This window comes from Felis catus, chromosome E1 (genome assembly GCF_018350175.1).
Source record: "Felis catus isolate Fca126 chromosome E1, F.catus_Fca126_mat1.0, whole genome shotgun sequence".
Taxonomy (NCBI): Eukaryota; Metazoa; Chordata; class Mammalia; order Carnivora; family Felidae; genus Felis; species Felis catus.
In genome coordinates, this window is record NC_058381.1 from 55,380,936 (window position 1) to 55,400,163 (window position 19,228).

Sequence of the window (19,228 nt, forward strand, 5' to 3'; positions counted from 1 at the left end):
GCACTGGCCTTGGGTGCAGAATTGAAGGGAGCGCCAAAAGCCCCAGTAATCAAGATCAGTAGTATTTTCATGCAACGTTTTGAAAGATCAAAATTAATGCCAAAAATCCACGGTGACCAAAATATGTATTTAAAAGACAGGATCCCTGGTCAAATCTGACCCAATAAACCTAATGCCAGCTTCAGCTTCCTTTTTCCCCAAGGTCCCGCTTTGTCAGACACTTCGTCGGAGAAGCCTTCCCTGATGCATCTTCTCCCAAGCTGGATTAAGGTCCCTTCTTGCCCACCCCCCCGCCCCACCCCCACCCCGCCCAAGACTCTACTTTAGCTCATCGTCACTTATTACACTGCCTTACTGTTTTTTAAATGGTCTTTTTTATTGAAGTATAACAAACAGAAAAGTGCATAAATCATAAGTGTACTGTTTGATGAAACCACAAGATGTAACCATATAAGCACCATCCAGTTCAAGAAATAGGACATGTGCCTCTCCTTGTCACTTCCCCTCCTTCCTATTGAGAAGTGAATGACTGTTCGGCTTTTTAAAAAGTAATTGTACTTTGTTCCTGTCCCACTAAACCAGGAGGAGGCAAACTATGGCTTGCAGGCCAAATCCTGCCCAAGCTGATGGTTTTTACATTCTTAAATGGTTAAAGAATTGCAAACAATATTTTGTGGCATGTGAAAATTACATAAAGTTCCAAAAAAAGTTTTATTGGAACACAGTCATGCTCATTTCTTTACATATTGTCTGTGGCTGTTTTCACACTTTGATGGCACGAAGTGCTTTGAGTAGTTGTGACTGGGGCCACATGGTCCACAAAGCCCAAAATGCTTACTATCTGGCCCTTTACAGAATGTATGTCAATTCCTGCACTAGATGGTAAGCTCCATGAGGTTGGGGCTCAGTCTCATTCACTTTTATATCCCCAGAGCTCTGTATAGTGCCTGGCATGTGCAAATGCTCCTGAAGAGTTTGTCTTAGTGATCAAACCATGTATTATCCTCTCATGGGGAGGAAGAGAAGGGGAGTCAGGATCAGACATCTCTGAAATCCCTACAGGACTTCCCACCCAGAAACAGTATGTCTGGTGGTCGAGAGCATGGATTCTGGAATCAGACACACTAGGTTTGAATCCTTCTCCTAACACTTACTAGCGATAGAATGTTGAGAAATTTAATTTTTCTAAGCCTTGTCTTCACCATATGAAGGAAAAAATAGTAAAAACGTCTTGTAAAACCTGAAACTAGGTGGCGTACGTAAAATTGTTGGCCATAAGTTCTGAAAATGTTAACTCTCATCACCATTGTCAATATAATCACCTCCCCTATAATTCTGTAAATTAGACCTCAGGTATCTGCACAGTCCTGGGAGGGCTTCATTCACTCCTATCACTTCACCCTTCCCTCCCAAGCCCCATGCTTTCCCAGCCCACATCCTTAGAGTAACGGAAAATTGAGCCTCAAAGAAATCGAGTGACTTGTTCCCAGGCACCTGTAGTCCAGCCAGGTCTCATACCGGGGCCTTCAGCTACTGCCCAGCCCCCACTCAGGCCCAGGTCAATAACAATGAGTCACTGGTTATAGATTAGGATGGTTTTGATCACTGGCCAGGACTCCGCAATGGGACCTTTTCTGACATCGCATTTTTTCATGCGGAAAATGAGCAGTTTGATTAATCACATTCCCAGACCTGAAGGCAATTTCTGAGCTGTTAATGCATTTTGAAACAGCAGCAATAACATATAGCAAAGAACAAGGCTAGGGAGGCTGCCAAGGCTTTCTTGTTCCAGGAGGGCTGCTTGGATCCAAAACTCTGCTCTATCAGTCAGCCTCCCAGCAGGAAACAGATGGCACACTCCAAAGGACTGACTGAAAAGAGTTTAATGAAGGAACTTTGTACAGAGGTGTGGCCAGGATCAAGGGAATGGTGGAGCACCCCCAGGCTAGCAACGGCGGGAAGCCACTACCACCCCAGGTCCTGAAGAAGCAAAAGGAGGGAGCAGTTTCAGAAGTGGTGAGAGCCGTAGCTATAGGAAAGGGCACCGGACAGCAGCTGTGGTCTTTGGTAGAGGAAGGCAGGGCGAAGAAGAGTAGGGAATGGATTTGGAGGCGCAGGGTGGGTGCTCCAACAGGACCAGGCTTCGAGGATGCCTTCGCCTGCTGTCTAGCCCCTCCGCCCATCCCATTCAGCCTCCCCACCATCAGGGCCAGCAGGCCCTTTACCTTGTCCAAAGGCTTCACTGAAAAACAAGGCAATTGTGTGCTCTGAACATGACCCGCATGTTCTCAACCTAAGATGATTTTGCCCCCTAGGGGACAGTTAGTTGGCAATGCCCGGAGACATTTTTGATTGTTACAACTTGGGTTCCTGGCATCCCAGTGGGTAGAAGCTAGGGATGCTGTTAAACACCCCAGGGTGCCCAGGACAAGCCCCAGTGGCAAAGAATGATCCGGCCACGATGTCAATAGTGCCGACGTAAGAAACCCTGCTTTAGACTAACTGCTCTGGTCTCCTGTCATAGGGCTGGCCTACTTCTCTGTTCCTGCCTCAGCCTCCAGCTGGGCCCCATCCTTGCACCCTCTCGCCCAGCCACTAGTTAGGGAGGTTCCCAGTCCTCTCTCAAGGCTGCCCACTTTTGGCTGACCCTCAGTGGTGTCCCAAGCACACTGGTGTCCTCCTCCAGCTGGTATCAGTGATCCCCTGTATCCCTGCCTTCCTCCCTGCACCTGTTCACAGCCAAGCCCAGCTCTTGACTCAAGCCTTTGTAGCTGCACCCTGCCCTCCTTCCCCTCCCCTCTAAGGCTGTCTGTCCTCCAGACCCTGTTCCCATCACCGCCTCCAGCCTCAGTTACCCACCCCCAGTAATTTTTCTCCTTGCAATTGATAGTTCTTCCAGGCCTACCCCTGCTAGACATCATGGAACAAAGCAGACTTTATCTAGAGCTCGCCAAGGTCAAGCTCAAAGCTATTTACACTCTTATCTATGCCCTTATTTCCCCTGGAGTGCCCTCCCCACCAAACACATACACCTTAATTTCACTGATGTTCTCGAGGGTCTTGGTTGCTGCTGAGCCAGTGTCTTGCACAGGCTTCTCCGGCAGAGAAATTAGGAAAGTCTGCCAAAAGTAACCTCTCCCAGGGCACCTGGGTGGCTCAGTCCATTAAGCGTCCGACTTTGGCTCAGGTCATGATCTCACAGTTCATGGGTTCGAGCCCCGCATCAGGCTCTGTGCTGACAGCTGAGCCCAGAGCCTGCTTCGGATTCCGTCTCTCTCTCAGTCTCTCTGCCCCTCCCCTGCTCATGCTCTGACTCTGTCTCTCAAAAATAAAGAAAAAAAAATTTTTTTTTAATTTTTTAAAAAAGTAACCTCTCCCTGTGGCCCCTGGGGAGAGGGCTCCTTGGGGGACACAGCCTCAAAGAACACAGGAAGAAGCAGAGGGCAGTTGAGCATGGGGTCTCCTGGCGCCCGGGAGGCCCTGAGGGCCTGACCCTTCGCTCTCCTCACCTACTGCCCTGCCCAGGGCCTCTCCTATCCCCATTCCCCATCACCTTCCCATAGCCCTATCAAGGCTCAGACACAGCAGGGGAGGAATCCAGCTGTTTAGCGCCCTCCCCCACCCCCACCCCAAGATGAAGTTGGCTGAGATCCAGACTGACCAGAATGCCCACCACTGTTATTCCTTTCCCCCAGATATCCCTCCAAACCCAGAAAAGCAAGCGGGTTTCTCCAGAAATCCCAGCCTGAGCTCTCCACCTCACTGCCCCCAGTGCCTCCCCACTCCACCACCAGCAGCCAAGCCACCGCCCTGGGGAAGGGCCCATGCCCTCCTGGACTGAGGGAAGGCCAGCAGAAGCAAGAGAGCTAGGATCGGGCTGGGGGGTGGGGAGGCAGGGCGCAGGGGGCGCCCCCCCCTTTTACTGCAATCCCACCAGCTCTGTGATGGGAGGATTCTGCACCATGAACTCCTCATAGCGACTGAGGAACAGCCGGAAGCGAGCCAGGTAGGAGTCCTCGTTGTAAGGCAGCCGCTTCTCCTGGAGGAACCGGGACACCACGGGCTTCACCTGCCAGAAGAGGGGCAGGAGGAGGGGCCGCTGAGTCAGGACTGTGGGCAGGTCCCTCCCCACGGGGGGCCACCCTCCTCCCAGTCCCTTGCTCCATGAGGCTTTGGAGGAGATGAGGGGCAGGGACCATTCCTGCCTCTCCCCTCCCAGCAGGCAAGGGAAAAGGGTGAAGGGTTTCTCCCCACTTCCTTCCCCAGGGCTCCCAACTCCATGACAGTCCTCCTTGGCACAGGGGATAAAAGCTAGAGCTCCCTGGGGTGCCTGGGTGGCTCAGTCAGTTAAGTATCTGACTCTTGATCTTGGCTCAAGTCATGATCTCACGGTTCGTGGGTTCAAGACCCACGTCAGGCTCTGCACTGACAGCACCGAGCCTGCGTGGGATTCTCTTTCTTCCTCTCTCTCTGCCCCTCCCTCCCTCACACATACACATTCTCTCTCTCAAAAATAAGCATTAAAAAAAAAAAAAAAAGCAAAAGCTAGAGCTCCCTTTTACCAAGCACGTACTGTGTGCCTAGCATTTCAGATCCATTTCATTTCAACCTTAAAGCCTGCCGCTAGCAAGCCCTGCTTACCCTCATTTTCCAGAGGGGGAAGCTGAGGCTCCGAGACATTCAGTTAACTTGTCCAGAGTCACAGTGCTGGTAAGGAACCCACATGCCTCTGGTCAGAAATGCACTCTGCTGCTCGTACACGGGGCGGTCCTTCCAGGGAACCTCTGCCCAGGCCAGCCTGATCCTCGCCTACCTTCAGGCACATGTTGTCAGAGAGCCGGGGGAAGAGGTGGTGCTCCACGTGACAGCTGACAATGGAGTGGCCGAACGCCCATTCCAGTACAGGCAGTCGGGGCAGGTTCAGCACACCCAGGCTCATCATGTGAATCCTCTGAGGCTTCTTGTCCCGAGAGAACATGGGCAGCCCAATGTGCTGTGACAGACACGTGGGTCATAGCTTCAGGCTGGGCTGGGCAGCCCCGCGCCTCCCCGCCCTGCCCCGGACATCCTCACCCACCACGTGGGGACCCAGAGGGTCCTTCTGCCTCCCTCACCCCCACTGTGGTGAGACTCTCCTGTCTGTGCTCTGAGCTCAGTCTCACCCATCTCTGGGTCTCTCTCTCCACCTGTACAACAAGGGGCGTGGCCTGGGTACCCCCTTGAACCCCGTGGTACTAACATGCCCACGACTTCCCACTGCGCGCTCTCACGCCACTCTGCCTTTATCTCATCCTGGAGAGACCCTTCTCTGCTCTCTTTCCCCCCATCAAAATCCTGCTCAGGGTTCAAGATCAAGTTTGTGCACCCTCTTGTTGTTTCATTCAACAAGTATGGAAAAATGCCTCCTCTGCCAGGTCAGTCCTGGGTCTTAAGGATTTGCAAGTGAATGGGCGCTTCCGCTCCAGTAGGACAGGGAGGCAGGACCCACAGCTGTGTCCTAGGAGATGAAGTCGTCATTGGCAGCACAGCAGGTGCTGGAATGGGGAAGGATACTCTGACTTCCAGGCACCTAGTCTTTGTGTCCAGGGAGCAGGGGCGCTTGCCTATGGAAATGGCCCTAGAACTGAGTGCTGAGCCCCAGGCCTCCCCTGAACACCTCCCATCTCCACCCCTTCCATCTGTGAAGGCCCTCCTCACTTGGAGTCATCACAGTAAGTGCCCTGAGGGCAGGAGATGGGGTCCTAATCACCTGTGCCCCCACAGGGCCTAATCAAGTGCCCTATGCATAGAACTTTCTCAAATCTTGGGACACCTGGGTGGCTCAGTCAGTTGAACCCCCTCCGACTTCGGCTCAGGTCATGATCTCATGGTTTGTGAGTTCGAGCCCCACGTCGGGCTCTGTGCTGACAGCTCAGAGCCTGGAGCCTGCTTCGGATTCACGTCTCCCTCCCTCTCTGCCCCTCCCCCACTCGTGCTCACTCTCTCTGTGTCTCTCAAAAATGAATAAACATTAAAAAAAAATTTTTTTAAGTTTCTCAAATCTTCCATCCACGATCCACATGTGAATGGCAGCTGGTGTTGCAGAGAAGCAAACTCTTTACCTGAAATCCAACTTCTCTGTGATGACCCACGGAGAGAGGTTGGGGTGGGAGGTGGGGGGAGTGCATCTCTCTCCCTAGAACACTGAGTCTAGCCTGTGCTCAGTGTCGAGGAGGCCTCACCTGGAAGATGTTGATGTGGAGGTAAGGGTGGGCCAGCAGGGACCTGGTGGTGAACATGCACAGCAGGGCCGAGCCGGGGCTCCCGAAGCCAGACACATTCAGTAACAGCCAGTAGTGAGCGTAGAGGCCCAGGGAAATCAGGCCCAGCGTCCGCACAGCCGACCTGAGCTCCACCTTTCTCAGCCGCTCTGCCAGAGGGAGCAAGAAAGAGAGTGTGGGGGTGGGGGGGAGGAAAAGCCTTCCCCCCGCCCCCCCCCCCGGCCCAATGGTGCTAACTAGGGCGTTAACTAGGGCGACCGTTCATCCACACAGCCCTGAAAAGTAGGTTCACCCATTTTATGGATAAGGAAACAGCATTAAGCAACTTGGCCAAGCCCACTCTGCTGGTAGGTGGTGAGAGCCATCCACGGCTGGGACCCGGGTCCGGCTGCCCTCCAGCCCCTCCTTCCACCATACGATACTGCTCTCCCGATATTACAGTCCACAACCCTCAATAGAGCGCAAGGCCTTTGCAAAGTATTTTTACATCTATGACCTCATGATGCTTTCACACCGCCCTTGAGGACCAAGTAAGAACCTGAGGCTCAGACTGGTTAAGTTACCTGCCTGTGGTCCTCAGCCGGTAAGTGGCACAGCCAGACTTGGCCCCGGGGGCCGAGGCTCCTTCCACCCTGCCTGGCTGTCTCAGAAAGTTTCCGGTCTTAACTTGGGGCTCCCAGCTTCCTCTACAAGCAGCCTCCAGGAAGCCAGGAGGGGGAGTAAGGGAAGTGGGGCCCTGGCATACTCACCAACAGCCACCAATGGGGTGAGGACGGGGATCAAGAGAGGAGCAAGGAACATGTACACGTAGCGGTTGAGGCAAGGCAGCCTCCACGTGCTCGAGTCCCCAAGGCCCAACACATTGGTGTAACCATGGTGCATCTTGACGTGTCCATACTTGCCGTACTCTGCAGAGAAGGACGAGCATACCTAGAGGAGGGAGCCAGGGAGGGCACCGGGGGCCGTGTCAGGCACAGTCAGGCAAAGTAGGACCTCAAGGACACCCACCGTCCCCGGATGCTGCATTTCCGGGACCTTCCTGCCTCACACCCCGGCTAATCAGACCATCTACTCTCAGGTTCCGCGACCACAGGGTAGCAGCAAGTCAAAAGAACTGCGTCCACTAGGGGTGGCGATGCTAAGAGTTTGGAGGTGAGACGCCAACCCCCACGATCGCCACTCTGTCACTGGCCACCCGACCAAGCCTGCAAGCCTGACAGGGCTCTCAGGGGACTGGGCACACTGTAGGAAGAGCTCCGGGCACCCAGCTGCAATTATTTTGCTCATGTTTATCTTGGAAACACATCTGTATTTCCATAACGCTGCTTTGCATTCGGAGCCCAGAGCGGCAAGGGGAGGGGCGCAAGAGTGGCCTGGCCGTGAGGGTGGCGCCCAGGGTGAGGAGCCCGGGTGGGGGGCTGAGTGTGAACCTCTCCCCAGGGGTGACTCCTCTGGCACGCACCCTCACCCTCGTGGGATTCTTCGCAGCTGCCCAGGAGAAGCAGAGGCTCAGGGACCCCAAGAAGGGCAATCATTCTGAATGCAAAAGAGACAATAAGGAGTTTCTTATGCAGATATATGCAAATGAAAACGCAGACAACAGCTTCCTCCAGTATTTCATCCAGACCAGAAGATCTTGTTAATTTTATCCAAGATCGCTGCCTGCCTGTTTCCGGAAGGACTTGAGGCCAGTCACCACTGTGAGCCTCGAAAAGACAGCCGAACACCCTTCCCTGAGTGCCCAGCGTGCTGCACTTTACAAATGTGATTTGCTCATCTCCCAAGCCTAGTGAGTCAGCGGCGTTATTATTCACAGTTGACAGAAGCAGAAACTGAGGCAGAGAGAGGCCACGTGACCACCCCAGGTGATTAACCCCAGGCCACTTGGCTAGGAAGGTGGCAGAGGTAGGATCTGAACCCAGAATCCACCCAAGATAAGCCGTAAGGCCCTGGAGATGAGCCGCTAACTCCAAGAGAGCAGGAACCCAGGCTCTGGGCCCCAGGCAGCAGAGGCAAAGCCAGGAGAAGACATATAAGGAACGACACTGTCTTCACACTCTGTTTGCAGCAACCTTCTCCCTCGGAATGAAACGGCACTGAAATACAGCCGGAAGGTCTAGCTAAAGGATGCTGGGGCGGGGCGGGGGGGGAGAGGGACAGTTAGGGAGGTCACAACTGCGGTTTTACAACAGACACGTCAACCCCGTATTGCAGGGGCCCCTCTGGAGACAGAGGATGGGGTCCAACACTCCGTGACAGCAGCAGGAGGAGGTAATCTGCCTAGGAATGAGTTCTGCTGTCTGTTTCTATAAGCTCGCAGAGGGACGAGGTTGGGCCAGGCTGCAGAGGGCGGGCAGGTCACATGTCAGCTGAAGTGACATCTCGTGCAGGCCTGCTGGTCTCCAGAGCACGCACCCATCGGGGCCACGTGGTTGGTTCGGGTTCCAGGCTGAAGCTTTCAACAGCGGGCACACAGGGCTGTGGCTGGGGTCTGCCGGGACATCCTCAGGGGCCAGCCTGCCTCTGTCCAGGGCTTCCAGGTGTGTGTTTTGATCCTCAAGGCTCTCTCCCATGTAACTGGAACCAGCAACTGGTTTTGTTTTTGTTATATTTTACAGAGAGCGGGTGAGAGGGGCAGAGGGGAAGAGAGAGAGAGACAGAGAGAGAATCCCAAGCTGGCTCCATGCTCAGAGCAGGGCCGGATGCAGGGCTCAATCCCACGACCCTGGGATCATGACCTGAGCAGAAATCAAGAGTTGGACGCTCAACCGACTGAGCCAGCCAGGTGCCCCAAGAAGCAACTGTTTTTAATTGCTGCTTCTGTGCACCTCTCCTTCAAGGGCCAACCACACCTCTACTGCGCTGGGACGAAGTTGCCTTTCCTTTCCAGCACGGGCTCCGCATCTCCACGCACACTGGCGGCTCACTGCACTCTGACTAGTGATGTCACAAACGACCTGGCGCCTGAGTAGGGCTGAACATGGTAAGAGCTGGGCCCTCAGGGACCCCGTCGGGTCCTCAGTCAGCTTCTCAGCCACGTGGCCAGACCCCAGGAAGCTGAGAGCTGAGCTGCATGTGACTCAGTGCACACTTCCAGAGTCTGTACATGGTTGGCCTTTTTATATGAATAAGAACAGATTTGGGGCTATTTCTATAACACTGGAATTCTCACTCCCTTCTGGATGTTCCTTCCGTAGAGGAAAGGAGGGGGTGGCTTTGGGCTGGAAGAGAAGACTGCACGCCCTGCCGCGCGTCTCCTGCGCATGTACGCCCATCAGCCAGAAGGCAGGGGAGATGGCCAAATGCCGCGGAGGCAGCTGGGAAATGCACTGTCCGCTGTGAAGGATTGGGCAGAGGTCTCACCCAAGAGGATTCCACATGCAGACCCAGGGAGAATTCCAGAAGCCTCAAGGCTTGATGATGTCTCTCCTCCTCCTCCTCGTCCTCCTCCTCCTCCATTCCCTTCTTCTTCTTCTTCTTCTTCTTCTTCTTCTTCTTCTTCTTAGTAATCTCTACATCCGAAGTGGGGCTCAAATTCATGATCCCAAGATCAAGAGTCACATGCTCCACTGCCTGAACCAGCGGGGTCCCCAACGCTGGTGTTAACCTCTTAATGTCAACATGCAGTCCCTCCAGAAGACTTAAGGGCTCCAATCTCCTAGCAGCACTCAGGCTCTACAAGTGGCCACAGTGTGCACGGGCAGGTACCAGTGACAGTCCTCTTGCCACCTGCCCTCTGCTAAGTATCAGGGACCCCAAGTCTCCCATCATTCACTTCTTCCTTCACTCAGCTGTTTGCTCTCTCAGGCATCCTCCGCCCTCCGCCGGTGGCCAAAGGTAATTAACAGCTAAGCTGGTAGTTTGAAAACAATTATTTTTTGAATAGGAACTATGCTTACATAATTCTGAATTCAAAAAGTGGGCAGTGACAGGTTGTCTTTCCTCTTTTTCTTTAAAAAAAATGTTTAATATTTATTTTTGGGAGAGAGAGAGAGCGTGCGCTCAAGCATGAGTGGGGGAGGGGCAGAGAGAGGGAGAGACACAGAATCCGAAGCAGGCTCCAGCCTCCGAGCTGTCAGCACAGAGCCTGATGCGGGGTTTGAACCCACGAACCATGAGATCATGTCCTGAGCCGAAGTCAAGCACTTAACTGACTGAGCCACCCAGGCGCCCCTCTTTTTTTTTTTTAACATTTATTTATTTTTGAGAGACACCATGTGAGCAGGGGCAGGGCAGAGAGAGAGGGAGACACAGAATCTGAAGCAGGCTCCAGGCTCCAAGCTGTCAGCACAGAGCCTGATGCAGGGCTCAAGCCCACAAACCACGAGATCATGACTTGAGCCGAATACACTATTTGGGATATACTTCTACAAAAACTGGCTTTTTTTACCTGAAACTCGAATTTCTCTGGGAGTCCTGTATTTTTTTTTTTTTTGCTACATCTGAAAGCCCTACTCGGTGAGGATACAAGTTTCTGAGTCTGAGTCCTCAGGTACCGGGCAGGACCCAGGTGAACATGGTCACCTCTCAGCACTTCTGGATAAGAGAGGGGGCAGCAGTGAGGGCCAAAGCAAGAGGAGACCCTGGAAGCCTTGTCTTGATGGGAGCTGGCTGGATGTGGTCAGCCCTGAGCCATCGAGCAGCCATGATGGGATTCTCTCCCCTTTAAGGCCTTGTCCCCAGAAACTCCCCAGCTCCTCTGCTGGGCACACAGTCCCCCTTACTCCTTCTCTCCAGAGTCCAGATTTCTGTGGGTCCCTCATGTACCATGCTGTCACCCGTATCCTTGCCTTTATGTGTACATCTGCTCTGTCTGGGGCTGGGGCTGGCAGCGCTGTCCTGGCAGTTCCTCGTCTGGACACGTTCCCCAGGAGTTCTCGGCCCTGGCACTACCGACATTTGGGACAGGGTCATTGTTGTGAGGCTTGTCCTATGCACTGAAGGCTGTTTACGGCATCCAGCCTCGACCCACCAGATGCCAGTAACACACGTGCGAGTGCACACGCACGCACACACACACAAGCACACACACACACACACACACACACCAGTCACAACAGCCAAAGATGTCTGCAGACATTGCCTAGTACCCCTGCTGTGCTCTCTCTGTGCTCACGGCCTGCACATCACCTGCTTGATGTCCCTGTCACGTTCTGCCTGTCCTGGTCCCAGCTGAGCAGCCTTGGCCAAGTGACTGAACCCCCCAGATCAGTGTTTCCTCATGTACGAAGTGAGGGTAATAACAGCGTCCCACTCATAGGGAGGCATGATTACTAAAGAAGATAATTCGGGGCACCTGGGTGGCTCAGTTGGTTGAGCATCTGACTTCAGCTCGGGTCACGATCTCACAGTTCGTGAGTTCGAGCCCCACATCAGGCTCCATGCTGACAGCTCAGAGCCTGGAGCCTGCTTCAGCTTCTGTGTCTCCCTGTCTCCACCCCTTCCCCACTTGTGGTGTCTCTCTCTCTCTCTCTCTTTTTCTCAAAAATAAATTTTAAAAATGTAAGAAAATAATTTTTTTTTTAAAAAAGAAGATAATTCATGTAAAGTACACTGTAAGCACCCAGGAAGAATCGGCCAATATAATCAGGATTTTTATTGCTTCCCCACTTGACTCTGAGCCCTTGGAGAACTAGAGCGGGTCTCACTCGCCATTGTGTCCCCAGCACGCAGAGGAGGGCTTGGACAAGCTCAGTGACGTGGAGGGCACTGCTCAGCCATCACTGCTCAGCCTGGACCAGCACTGTCTCAGCCCCCCAAGCTCCTCCCTCAACCTGTGAATCCTGTTCGGGCTGGGTAGCCACTGCTGGACTCACAGCAAGCCTGCCCTGTTGTCTCCGAGCCTCTCCCTCAAGGCTGCAACCCTTGGACTCAGGCTGCCATGCACAGATGACTGCCTGGACCACCTAGCCCTGCTCCGGGATCCTCTGCCACTGAGAGGCCATATGCATGCCCACCACGGTCGCCACCACCAAGAGCCAAGCTGTACAGACCCACAGAAATAGGAGTTCCCAGAGTCCTCGGGCTTATCCTTTAGGAAATCACACCAAAGCTGGGGGTGGGTGGGGAGGGAGGCTGCCAGAAAGTCCATTTTGCAGATCTACACATGATAAAATAAATGGCAGGTACACACATACACACACACACACACACACACACACAGTGCCTATGTCAATTTCCTATACACACACACACACACACACACACAGTGCCTATGTCAATTTCCTATACACACACACACACACACACACAGTGCCTATTTCAATTTCCTATACACACACACACACACACACACACACACACACAGTGCCTATGTCAATTTCCTGTGCACACACACACACACACACACACACAGTACCTATGTCAATTTCCTATACGCACGCACACACACACACACACACACACACATACACAGTACCTATGTCAATTTCCTGTACACACACACACACACACACACACAGTGCTTATGTCAATTTCCTGTACACACAAACACAACACACACAGTGCCTATGTCAATTTCCTAGTTTGGCTATTGAAAGACACATATAAATGTAACTATTGGGGGAAGCTGACTAAAGTGGACACTGGACCTCTCTGTCCTATATTTGCAACGGGCCTGTGAATCTATAATTATTTCAAAACAAAAGTTTTTTTTTTTACAAAAGTATATTTTATACTACAGATCTGGTTTTGCCCTCTAAATTTTTTAAAAATTTAAAAATCACAGTTGGGCATACTCAGACTAACACACTTCAGGGTTTGAGTACAGATAGAGGAAAGGGCAGAGACACAGACCAGGAGATAATGGCCACACCACAGAACTTGAGAGTATTCAAGAATCATGACCAGGCTGGGGCTTCTGAGCTCTGTTTCCACCACTACATTGGACTCAAAGGAAGGGGATGGCATCCCCCTGTGTGACACCCCTCCCCCAGGGCAGAGCCAGCGCCCCCATGTTCTCCTTGGACCAGCTGTGGCCCCACTCCCGAAGCACAAAGCCAACTTTAGAAGGAGAGCTTGAAGTTGGGACACACTAAAGAGCTTAGTAACTGGTACAGCCTGTTCCCTCCCACTCGGGGAGCATCTTGATTGTGAGTGCAATACAGGGAAGTCCTTAAGGCCTCTGATTTCAGGAGTTAATCCTTCCCAAGCTCCGGGATTTAAGCCAATAATGGCCCTGCCCACTCCACCCTGTCCCTCCCTTCCCGAGGTCTGGTCCAGGCACATAACCTCAGACAGGGAAAGGCAGGTGCTCCTGCAGGGAAGCCATCAGTTCTCCGAGGAGTGGGTCAAAGGCTCACAAGCAGGAGGAATGGAACTTTCTCATGTAGACCAGAATGCGTCTTCAGAGGGAAGTTCACTCTAGTGTGGGCAGGTGTGTGTGACTGGGGATGCTTCAAAGAAACAATAACTGGAGTGTCACTGCCCTGTCCCTCCTGCCTGCCACCCTCCCCCGCCCCGCTCCAGATCCAAGAGGCCAGAGAGGGCCAGGTCTTTGTCCCACCCTGAGCTCGAGTCAGCAGACCCTGGGACAAAACTGGAAAAAGCCAGGTGCCCAGGGACACCAATGATACTTGCTAACGCCTAGGGCTACAGACTAGAGGACTGGATCATTCTATAGTGATGGTGGCTCCTGAGGGTCAAGGTTTGGGCAGAGCACAGGCAGCCAACAAGAGAAGGATCAAAGAGAGAAGACAACAGGATGTGGCAAAAGTGGAGTGTTGGGAGTCCAGGAGGGTCCTGGGCAGCGGGAACTTGTCCTTTGTGCAACACAGAGAATAGGTGCCGCAGCAAACAGCGCCCTTCACACACACACACACACACACACACACACACACACTCACACACTCACATACACACTCAAGTCTGTCCAGCTTTGCACAATGCATCAACCTTTCTGTTAAAAACAAACAGCACTAACAAACAACAACCAAAACTGCTAACTCTCTCCTTGCAGTTTACAGCACGTTCTCTCCAGAGAGAAAGCAAAGCCAACACTTGGTGAGCATCCAAGAGTCGGCCCAGGCCCTAAATCAAGATCTATGTGGTCTCACTTAATCCTCAGCATGACTTCGTGGGGCCAGTAATGCTCTCATCCTGTTTATTAGGTGAGGAAGCCAACACTGAATTAAAGACCTTGCCCAAGGTCAGGCAGCCAGCGAGGCTGGGCATGTGGCTTCAAAGGCTGTGCCCAGACACTGTCCCCTGCCTGGCCACCAAGACCAGCACCCTCCCCGAGGACTGCACTTGCCCCACTAAAGCCAGCGGTACGGGGAGACTGAGCCGTGCCCTGCCCCACACTGGAAACCAGATCCTCCCCAGAGAGTAGGCAGAACCACACTGTGCGGGGCAGAAAGCAGGGCCATTCCCACACAGGTGAGCTAGTACCTGAGTACTGAGCTGACACGCCCTGCAGCAGTCACAACACTGACATGACAGCCAGGCCTCCCCCACCACAAGGGGGTCACAGGCCTCTAGGCTATGACTGTCCACTAGCTGGCTTTTCCCTAGACTTTGTTGCCGCATCACCTGTAGGGGTAATCATCAACAAACATTAATGAAACACCAAGAACCCAGCCCTGTGCCAAGAGCCGAAGATACAAAGAGACAAAGATGAGGCCACTGCCCTGGGGCTCGTGGGGACAAGACAGCGTGCAGCTGCAAAGCCACGTGGGTCCCCAGGGCAGGTCACATGCTGTGATTCCATGCAAGCTCTTCAGCTGGGGAAACTGGGGAGGCTTCTCAGTGGAGGCGTCCTCAGCTCACTGTCTTTGCCTGGCACCCACGATGGCTACTGTGCTCCCAGAGTCTAGGCCAGGGAGTTCTCAGACTTGGCTGGGTATCAGATTCACCTGGGGACCTTGGTAAATAAAGTGGCCAGGCCTCTCTCCTCCAAGAAACCAGGGCTTCCAGACCATTCAGCTGCACGATGAAGTTTGACAAGGTCACCTCTGTATAAGTAAGTCCCCTGTCATAACGTGTCCAAACTCCACACCTCCTCATCCCCAGCTGCTCCCGGGCTCCTGGCACTCAGGACAGCTTTGAAAAGTCCACACGGAACTAATCCTACCTGTCGTGTCCCCAGTTTCTCCCCTGCTCGTGATTACAAACTGGGGTGGGCTGGGGGATGCACCTGACCCTGGCTCCAGGCCTCAGAGTCTGGCTAGCACTAGTGCCCAGGGATTTCTGGGAAGGGAAGTATCTTGAAATGGACCCTAATTGGGGCGCCTCAGGTGGCTCAGTGAGTTAAGCGTCTGACTCTTGATTTAGGCTCAGATCATGATCTCACGGTTCATGAGTTCAAGCCCCACATCAGCGCAGAGCCTGCTTGAGATTCTCTGTCTCCCTCTCTCTCTGCTCCTCCACCACTCATGTGTGCACTGTCACGAGAGAGAGAGAGAGAGAGAGAGAGAGAGAGAGCGCACAAGCGAGGGAGGGGCAGAGAGAGAGGGAGACACAGAATCCGAAGCAGGCTCCAGGTGCTGAGCTGTCAGCACAGACTCCAACGTGGGGCTCAAACTCTTGAACTGTGAGATCATGACCTGAGCCGAAGTCCAAAACTTAACCAACTGAGACACCCAGGTGCCCCAATAAACATTTTTTCTAAATGGACCCCAAGGATCAGGAACCTGTAGGTTCCTCTTATTCTTAGCACTTTAGAAATGAGTGCAGGAGGGGAGGAGAAGAAAGGGAGAATGGAGAATGCTAGATAAGAAATGTATAACTTCACTGGGGTGCCTGGGTGGCTCAGTCAGTTGAGCAGCTGACTTCGGCTCAGGTCATGATCTCCTGGCCCGTGAGTTCGAGCCCTGCATTGGGCTCTGTGCTGACGGCTCAGAGCCTGCTTCGGATTCTGTGTCACCCTCTCTCTCTGCCCCTCCTCTGCTCACACTCTGTCTCTCTCTCTCTCTCAAAAATAAATAAGCATTAAAAAATATTTAAAAAAAAGAAATGTATCACTTCATAAAATGTCATTTGTGTGTCTGTAGGTGTGTATAGTTCTATAAACCTTTGTAAAGTTACATAAAGTTAATAATTGAGTTAGTTGGTCATGGTAACGAGTGGCAGAAAAGGACCGTTTCTGGTGTCAGCTTTCATATTTGTTCCTAAGGGAGCTGGATGCCCTGGTAGGAGAAGGAAGTTCTATCGCCACTTGGTCCGGTGCCACAGAGAGGCAAGCGGGTGCCCCCAGGAGAAACAGGGGTGCCCGGGCTGGCACAGGTATGCACAGGTGCATTCCTCATGCAGCTCTCAGGAGGGGCCCGGCAGTGTAAGAGGCCTCTCAAGGGCTTGGGGACAAGCACACACACACATAGACTTGCGAAACTGTAGAGCACGCTGTGTGCTCAGACACGCATGCCGACGGCTGTAGTGGCCCCTCCGCATGGGCACACAGCCGAACACCCCCGCTGGCTGTGGCAGAACAGTGGTGGCCCCCACAGGAAGTACCAGCAGCCACGCCCACCCCTCCCAGGCTCACCTCCACAAAGAAAAGCTCCCAGATCCTGCTCCAGCGTTTTGACTCGGTGAGGGCACCGTGTGTGGCCAGGTGGCTGCCCTTGACCGTGAGCGTGTAGTGGCACACACCCAGGATGATGATGCCCAGTGCAAGGACGAGGACATTCTCAGAGCGCAGGCTTAAGAACCCTGTATAGAGGAAGGAGAGTGGGGAGAGGGGGAGAGGGGGCAGACAGGGCCTTTCTCCAGCTCCTGGAGATCTGGGTCCAAACACCCGGGTCCCCACCGCTGGAGACCAGGCCAAAGTGGGCCCAGGGCCAGGGGCGGGGTGGGGGTGGGGGGCTGCCACAGGCGGCGGCGGGGCAGGTCCCGGCCAGGAGAGGTCCAGGGGAAACCCCATCCCTGGTGTTCCCCCCCTAGAACATACTCCCCTCCCCCAGTCCCTCTCCTCCCTCTCAACCTTCCCCTCCACCGCCCTTCATGCCATCAGACCTTCTCCCTCCTCCAGCGCCCCATTCTCTGGGGACACAGGGCAGGACACTGCAATCAGACTTTCGGATCTGGGGTGTACCCCTCCTTCCGGGGTCCCGGGCACGGGCCATGTCCCCCACGCCCCAGTCCCCAGCCTCTCCCCCACCCTACCCCGCACCCCCTTCCCCAGCCGCAGCGCCGCCCTCTGTCCCCCTGTCCGGTGCTCCTCACCGGCCGGCACCGAGAGGAGGCTGAGCGCGAGGATGGCGCAGTCCACACCGTGGCGCTCCCACCAAGAGCTCGTCCTCACCACGTCCTGAACCAGCGTCTCCAGCTCACCCAGCAGCGCCTCGCCCCCGCCGTGGCCCCGGGGAGCGCCGGGTGCCGGCTCCATGAGGGGCCGCCAGGGCAACCCAGGAGGACTCGGGACGGTCTGCGGCGCCCTGCGAGGCGCCTAGTGCGGGCGGGGGCGGGCAGGGGCGGAGTCACGCGCTGGCTGGGGACACCCGCCCTCCGAGTCACGGTGCGTGCGGGGCACCCGAGCGCCTCCTGCCGCTCACGGCGTGCGGGGGGTGGGGGGGGGGGGATTGGGGAACCGGGAGCGACCCGGCCCGGCCCCCGGGGGCGCCCTCGGGGCGGGAGGGAACAGAAAAGCCGCAGGAGGAGCGGGCAGGTCCGTGCGGGTAGGGAGGCCACCCTGGATGGAGAATCAGCCCGGGCTAGAGGGAACTCGGGCGGAGAGTGCCGCGGAGACCCCCATGGAGAGGCGCCCACCCCACCCTCCAGACCCTTCTCGGACCCGCCTGACCTCACATCCCTTCCTCGCGTTCTCCCGTCCCCGCAGCCTCTGGAGTTTGCTGTAGCATTTTTATCTCCTAGCCTGTGTATTTTTCTCAGTAGCACTTTGCAGACGCTCCCACGTGTGACCCCGGGCACGTCTGGCTCCACCAACAGACTGGACGCTGGGCGCCGTTACCTTGACGCTTTTGCTCAGGCCTTATCTTTAGCAGCTAGAACAGAGCTTGGCACATAAACATTTTTGAATTCGTGGGGCAGAAAGTTCAAGGACTCACTCCATCCAGACAGATGGGGAGTGCGGGTCCCTCTGGTCCCAGCCTTTAGCAATGGTGACCCACGGAGAATTGGCTCTCCAGCCCAGCGATTTTTGGAATGAGAAGCTCCAAAAGGAAGAACCATAGAGAAGGGGATAACCATAGAGAAAACACACCCAGAGGTCACCCAGAGTGGGGTTCTGCAGTTCCAGTCGCTCAAGGGCGCCCACGGTCATGGCAAACAGCACCCACCCCCCTGCCTTGGGAGCAACACCATCCTGGCCCCTTTCCATCAGTGTAGCCCCAACCCGGAGCCGCTGGAAAGTCTCCCGTCACAAACCACTGTGCTCTACAGACTCCCTTGTCTGCGTCTGAGGGTCGATTCTCTTTTTTCCTTGGTTTTTGCATTCCCCTTGGTTTCACATTGAAGTCCCTTTTTTTTTTTTTAATGTTGATTTATTTTTGAGAAAGAGAGACACACACACAGAACAGGGGAGGGGCAGAGAGAGACACAGAATCCAAAGCAGGCTCCAGGCTCTGAGCTGTCAGCACAGAGCCCCATGCAGGGCTCGAACCCACAAACCACGAGGTCATGACCTGAGCGGAAGTCAGACGCTTAACCCACTGAGCCGCCCAGGCGCCCCTGAAGTCCTTTTCTAAAGGAGGTCTGGCACAGCGAGGGCTGCATTTGCAGAGGGGATCTTTGGGAAGGAGGAAGAAAAGCATGAGGAGAAGGAGGTGGAGAAAAGAAATGGAGGAGAGCTTTGTGAGGAGGTTAGGGACACTGATGACTGAGTCCTCTGTCTACCGTGGCATCTTCAGTCGTGAATTCTTATGAGCCAGTCCCTCCAATCCTGTATAAAAGGGTAAGACTTCTTTATCAGGTCAGTATTCTAAGGGGCTTACAGTCTAATAGACCAATTCTCACCTCACACACGTGCGCGTCCACCCACACACCCACATCTGGCTCCTTATAGTTTCACCACT

The 19,228-nt window shown here is 54.2% G+C and overlaps 1 protein-coding gene across 2 annotated transcripts; it reads right to left on the reverse strand.

Moving 5' to 3' along the window:
* Positions 1 to 1,865: 1,865 nt before the first annotated feature.
* FADS6 (fatty acid desaturase 6) lies at positions 1,866 to 17,643 on the reverse strand. 2 transcript variants are annotated; one of them, XM_023243956.2, is made up of 7 exons: positions 17,421 to 17,643; positions 16,741 to 16,907; positions 7,010 to 7,190; positions 6,222 to 6,409; positions 4,814 to 4,993; positions 4,642 to 4,707; positions 3,931 to 4,069 (listed from the first exon to the last, which is right to left on the reverse strand). In XM_023243956.2, exons 1-6 carry the CDS (start codon positions 17,581 to 17,583, stop codon positions 4,681 to 4,683), a joined length of 906 nt encoding a protein of 301 aa, XP_023099724.1. In that variant the 5' UTR covers positions 17,584 to 17,643; the 3' UTR covers positions 3,931 to 4,069; positions 4,642 to 4,680. The 2 variants fall into 2 exon arrangements, with proteins under 2 accessions (XP_011287655.2, XP_023099724.1); XM_011289353.4 differs by lacking the exon at positions 4,642 to 4,707 and having other exon boundaries at positions 1,866 to 4,069.
* Positions 17,644 to 19,228: the final 1,585 nt, after the last annotated feature.

What these genes read in the sequence shown, in the direction of transcription:
- FADS6 (XM_011289353.4), bottom strand. Translation starts at nt 17,583, where the DNA reads ATGGAGCCGGCACCCGGCGCTCCCCGGGGCCACGGCGGGGGCGAGGCG. An exon ending in CCTCCTCTCGGTGCCGGCCG is followed by an intron (nt 16,908 to 17,420) that starts GTGAGGAGCACC and finishes TCCTCTATACAG; the next exon opens with GGTTCTTAAGCCTGCGCTCT. An exon ending in TCCACATCAACATCTTCCAG is followed by an intron (nt 4,994 to 6,221) that starts GTGAGGCCTCCT and finishes TGTCTGTCACAG; the next exon opens with CACATTGGGCTGCCCATGTT.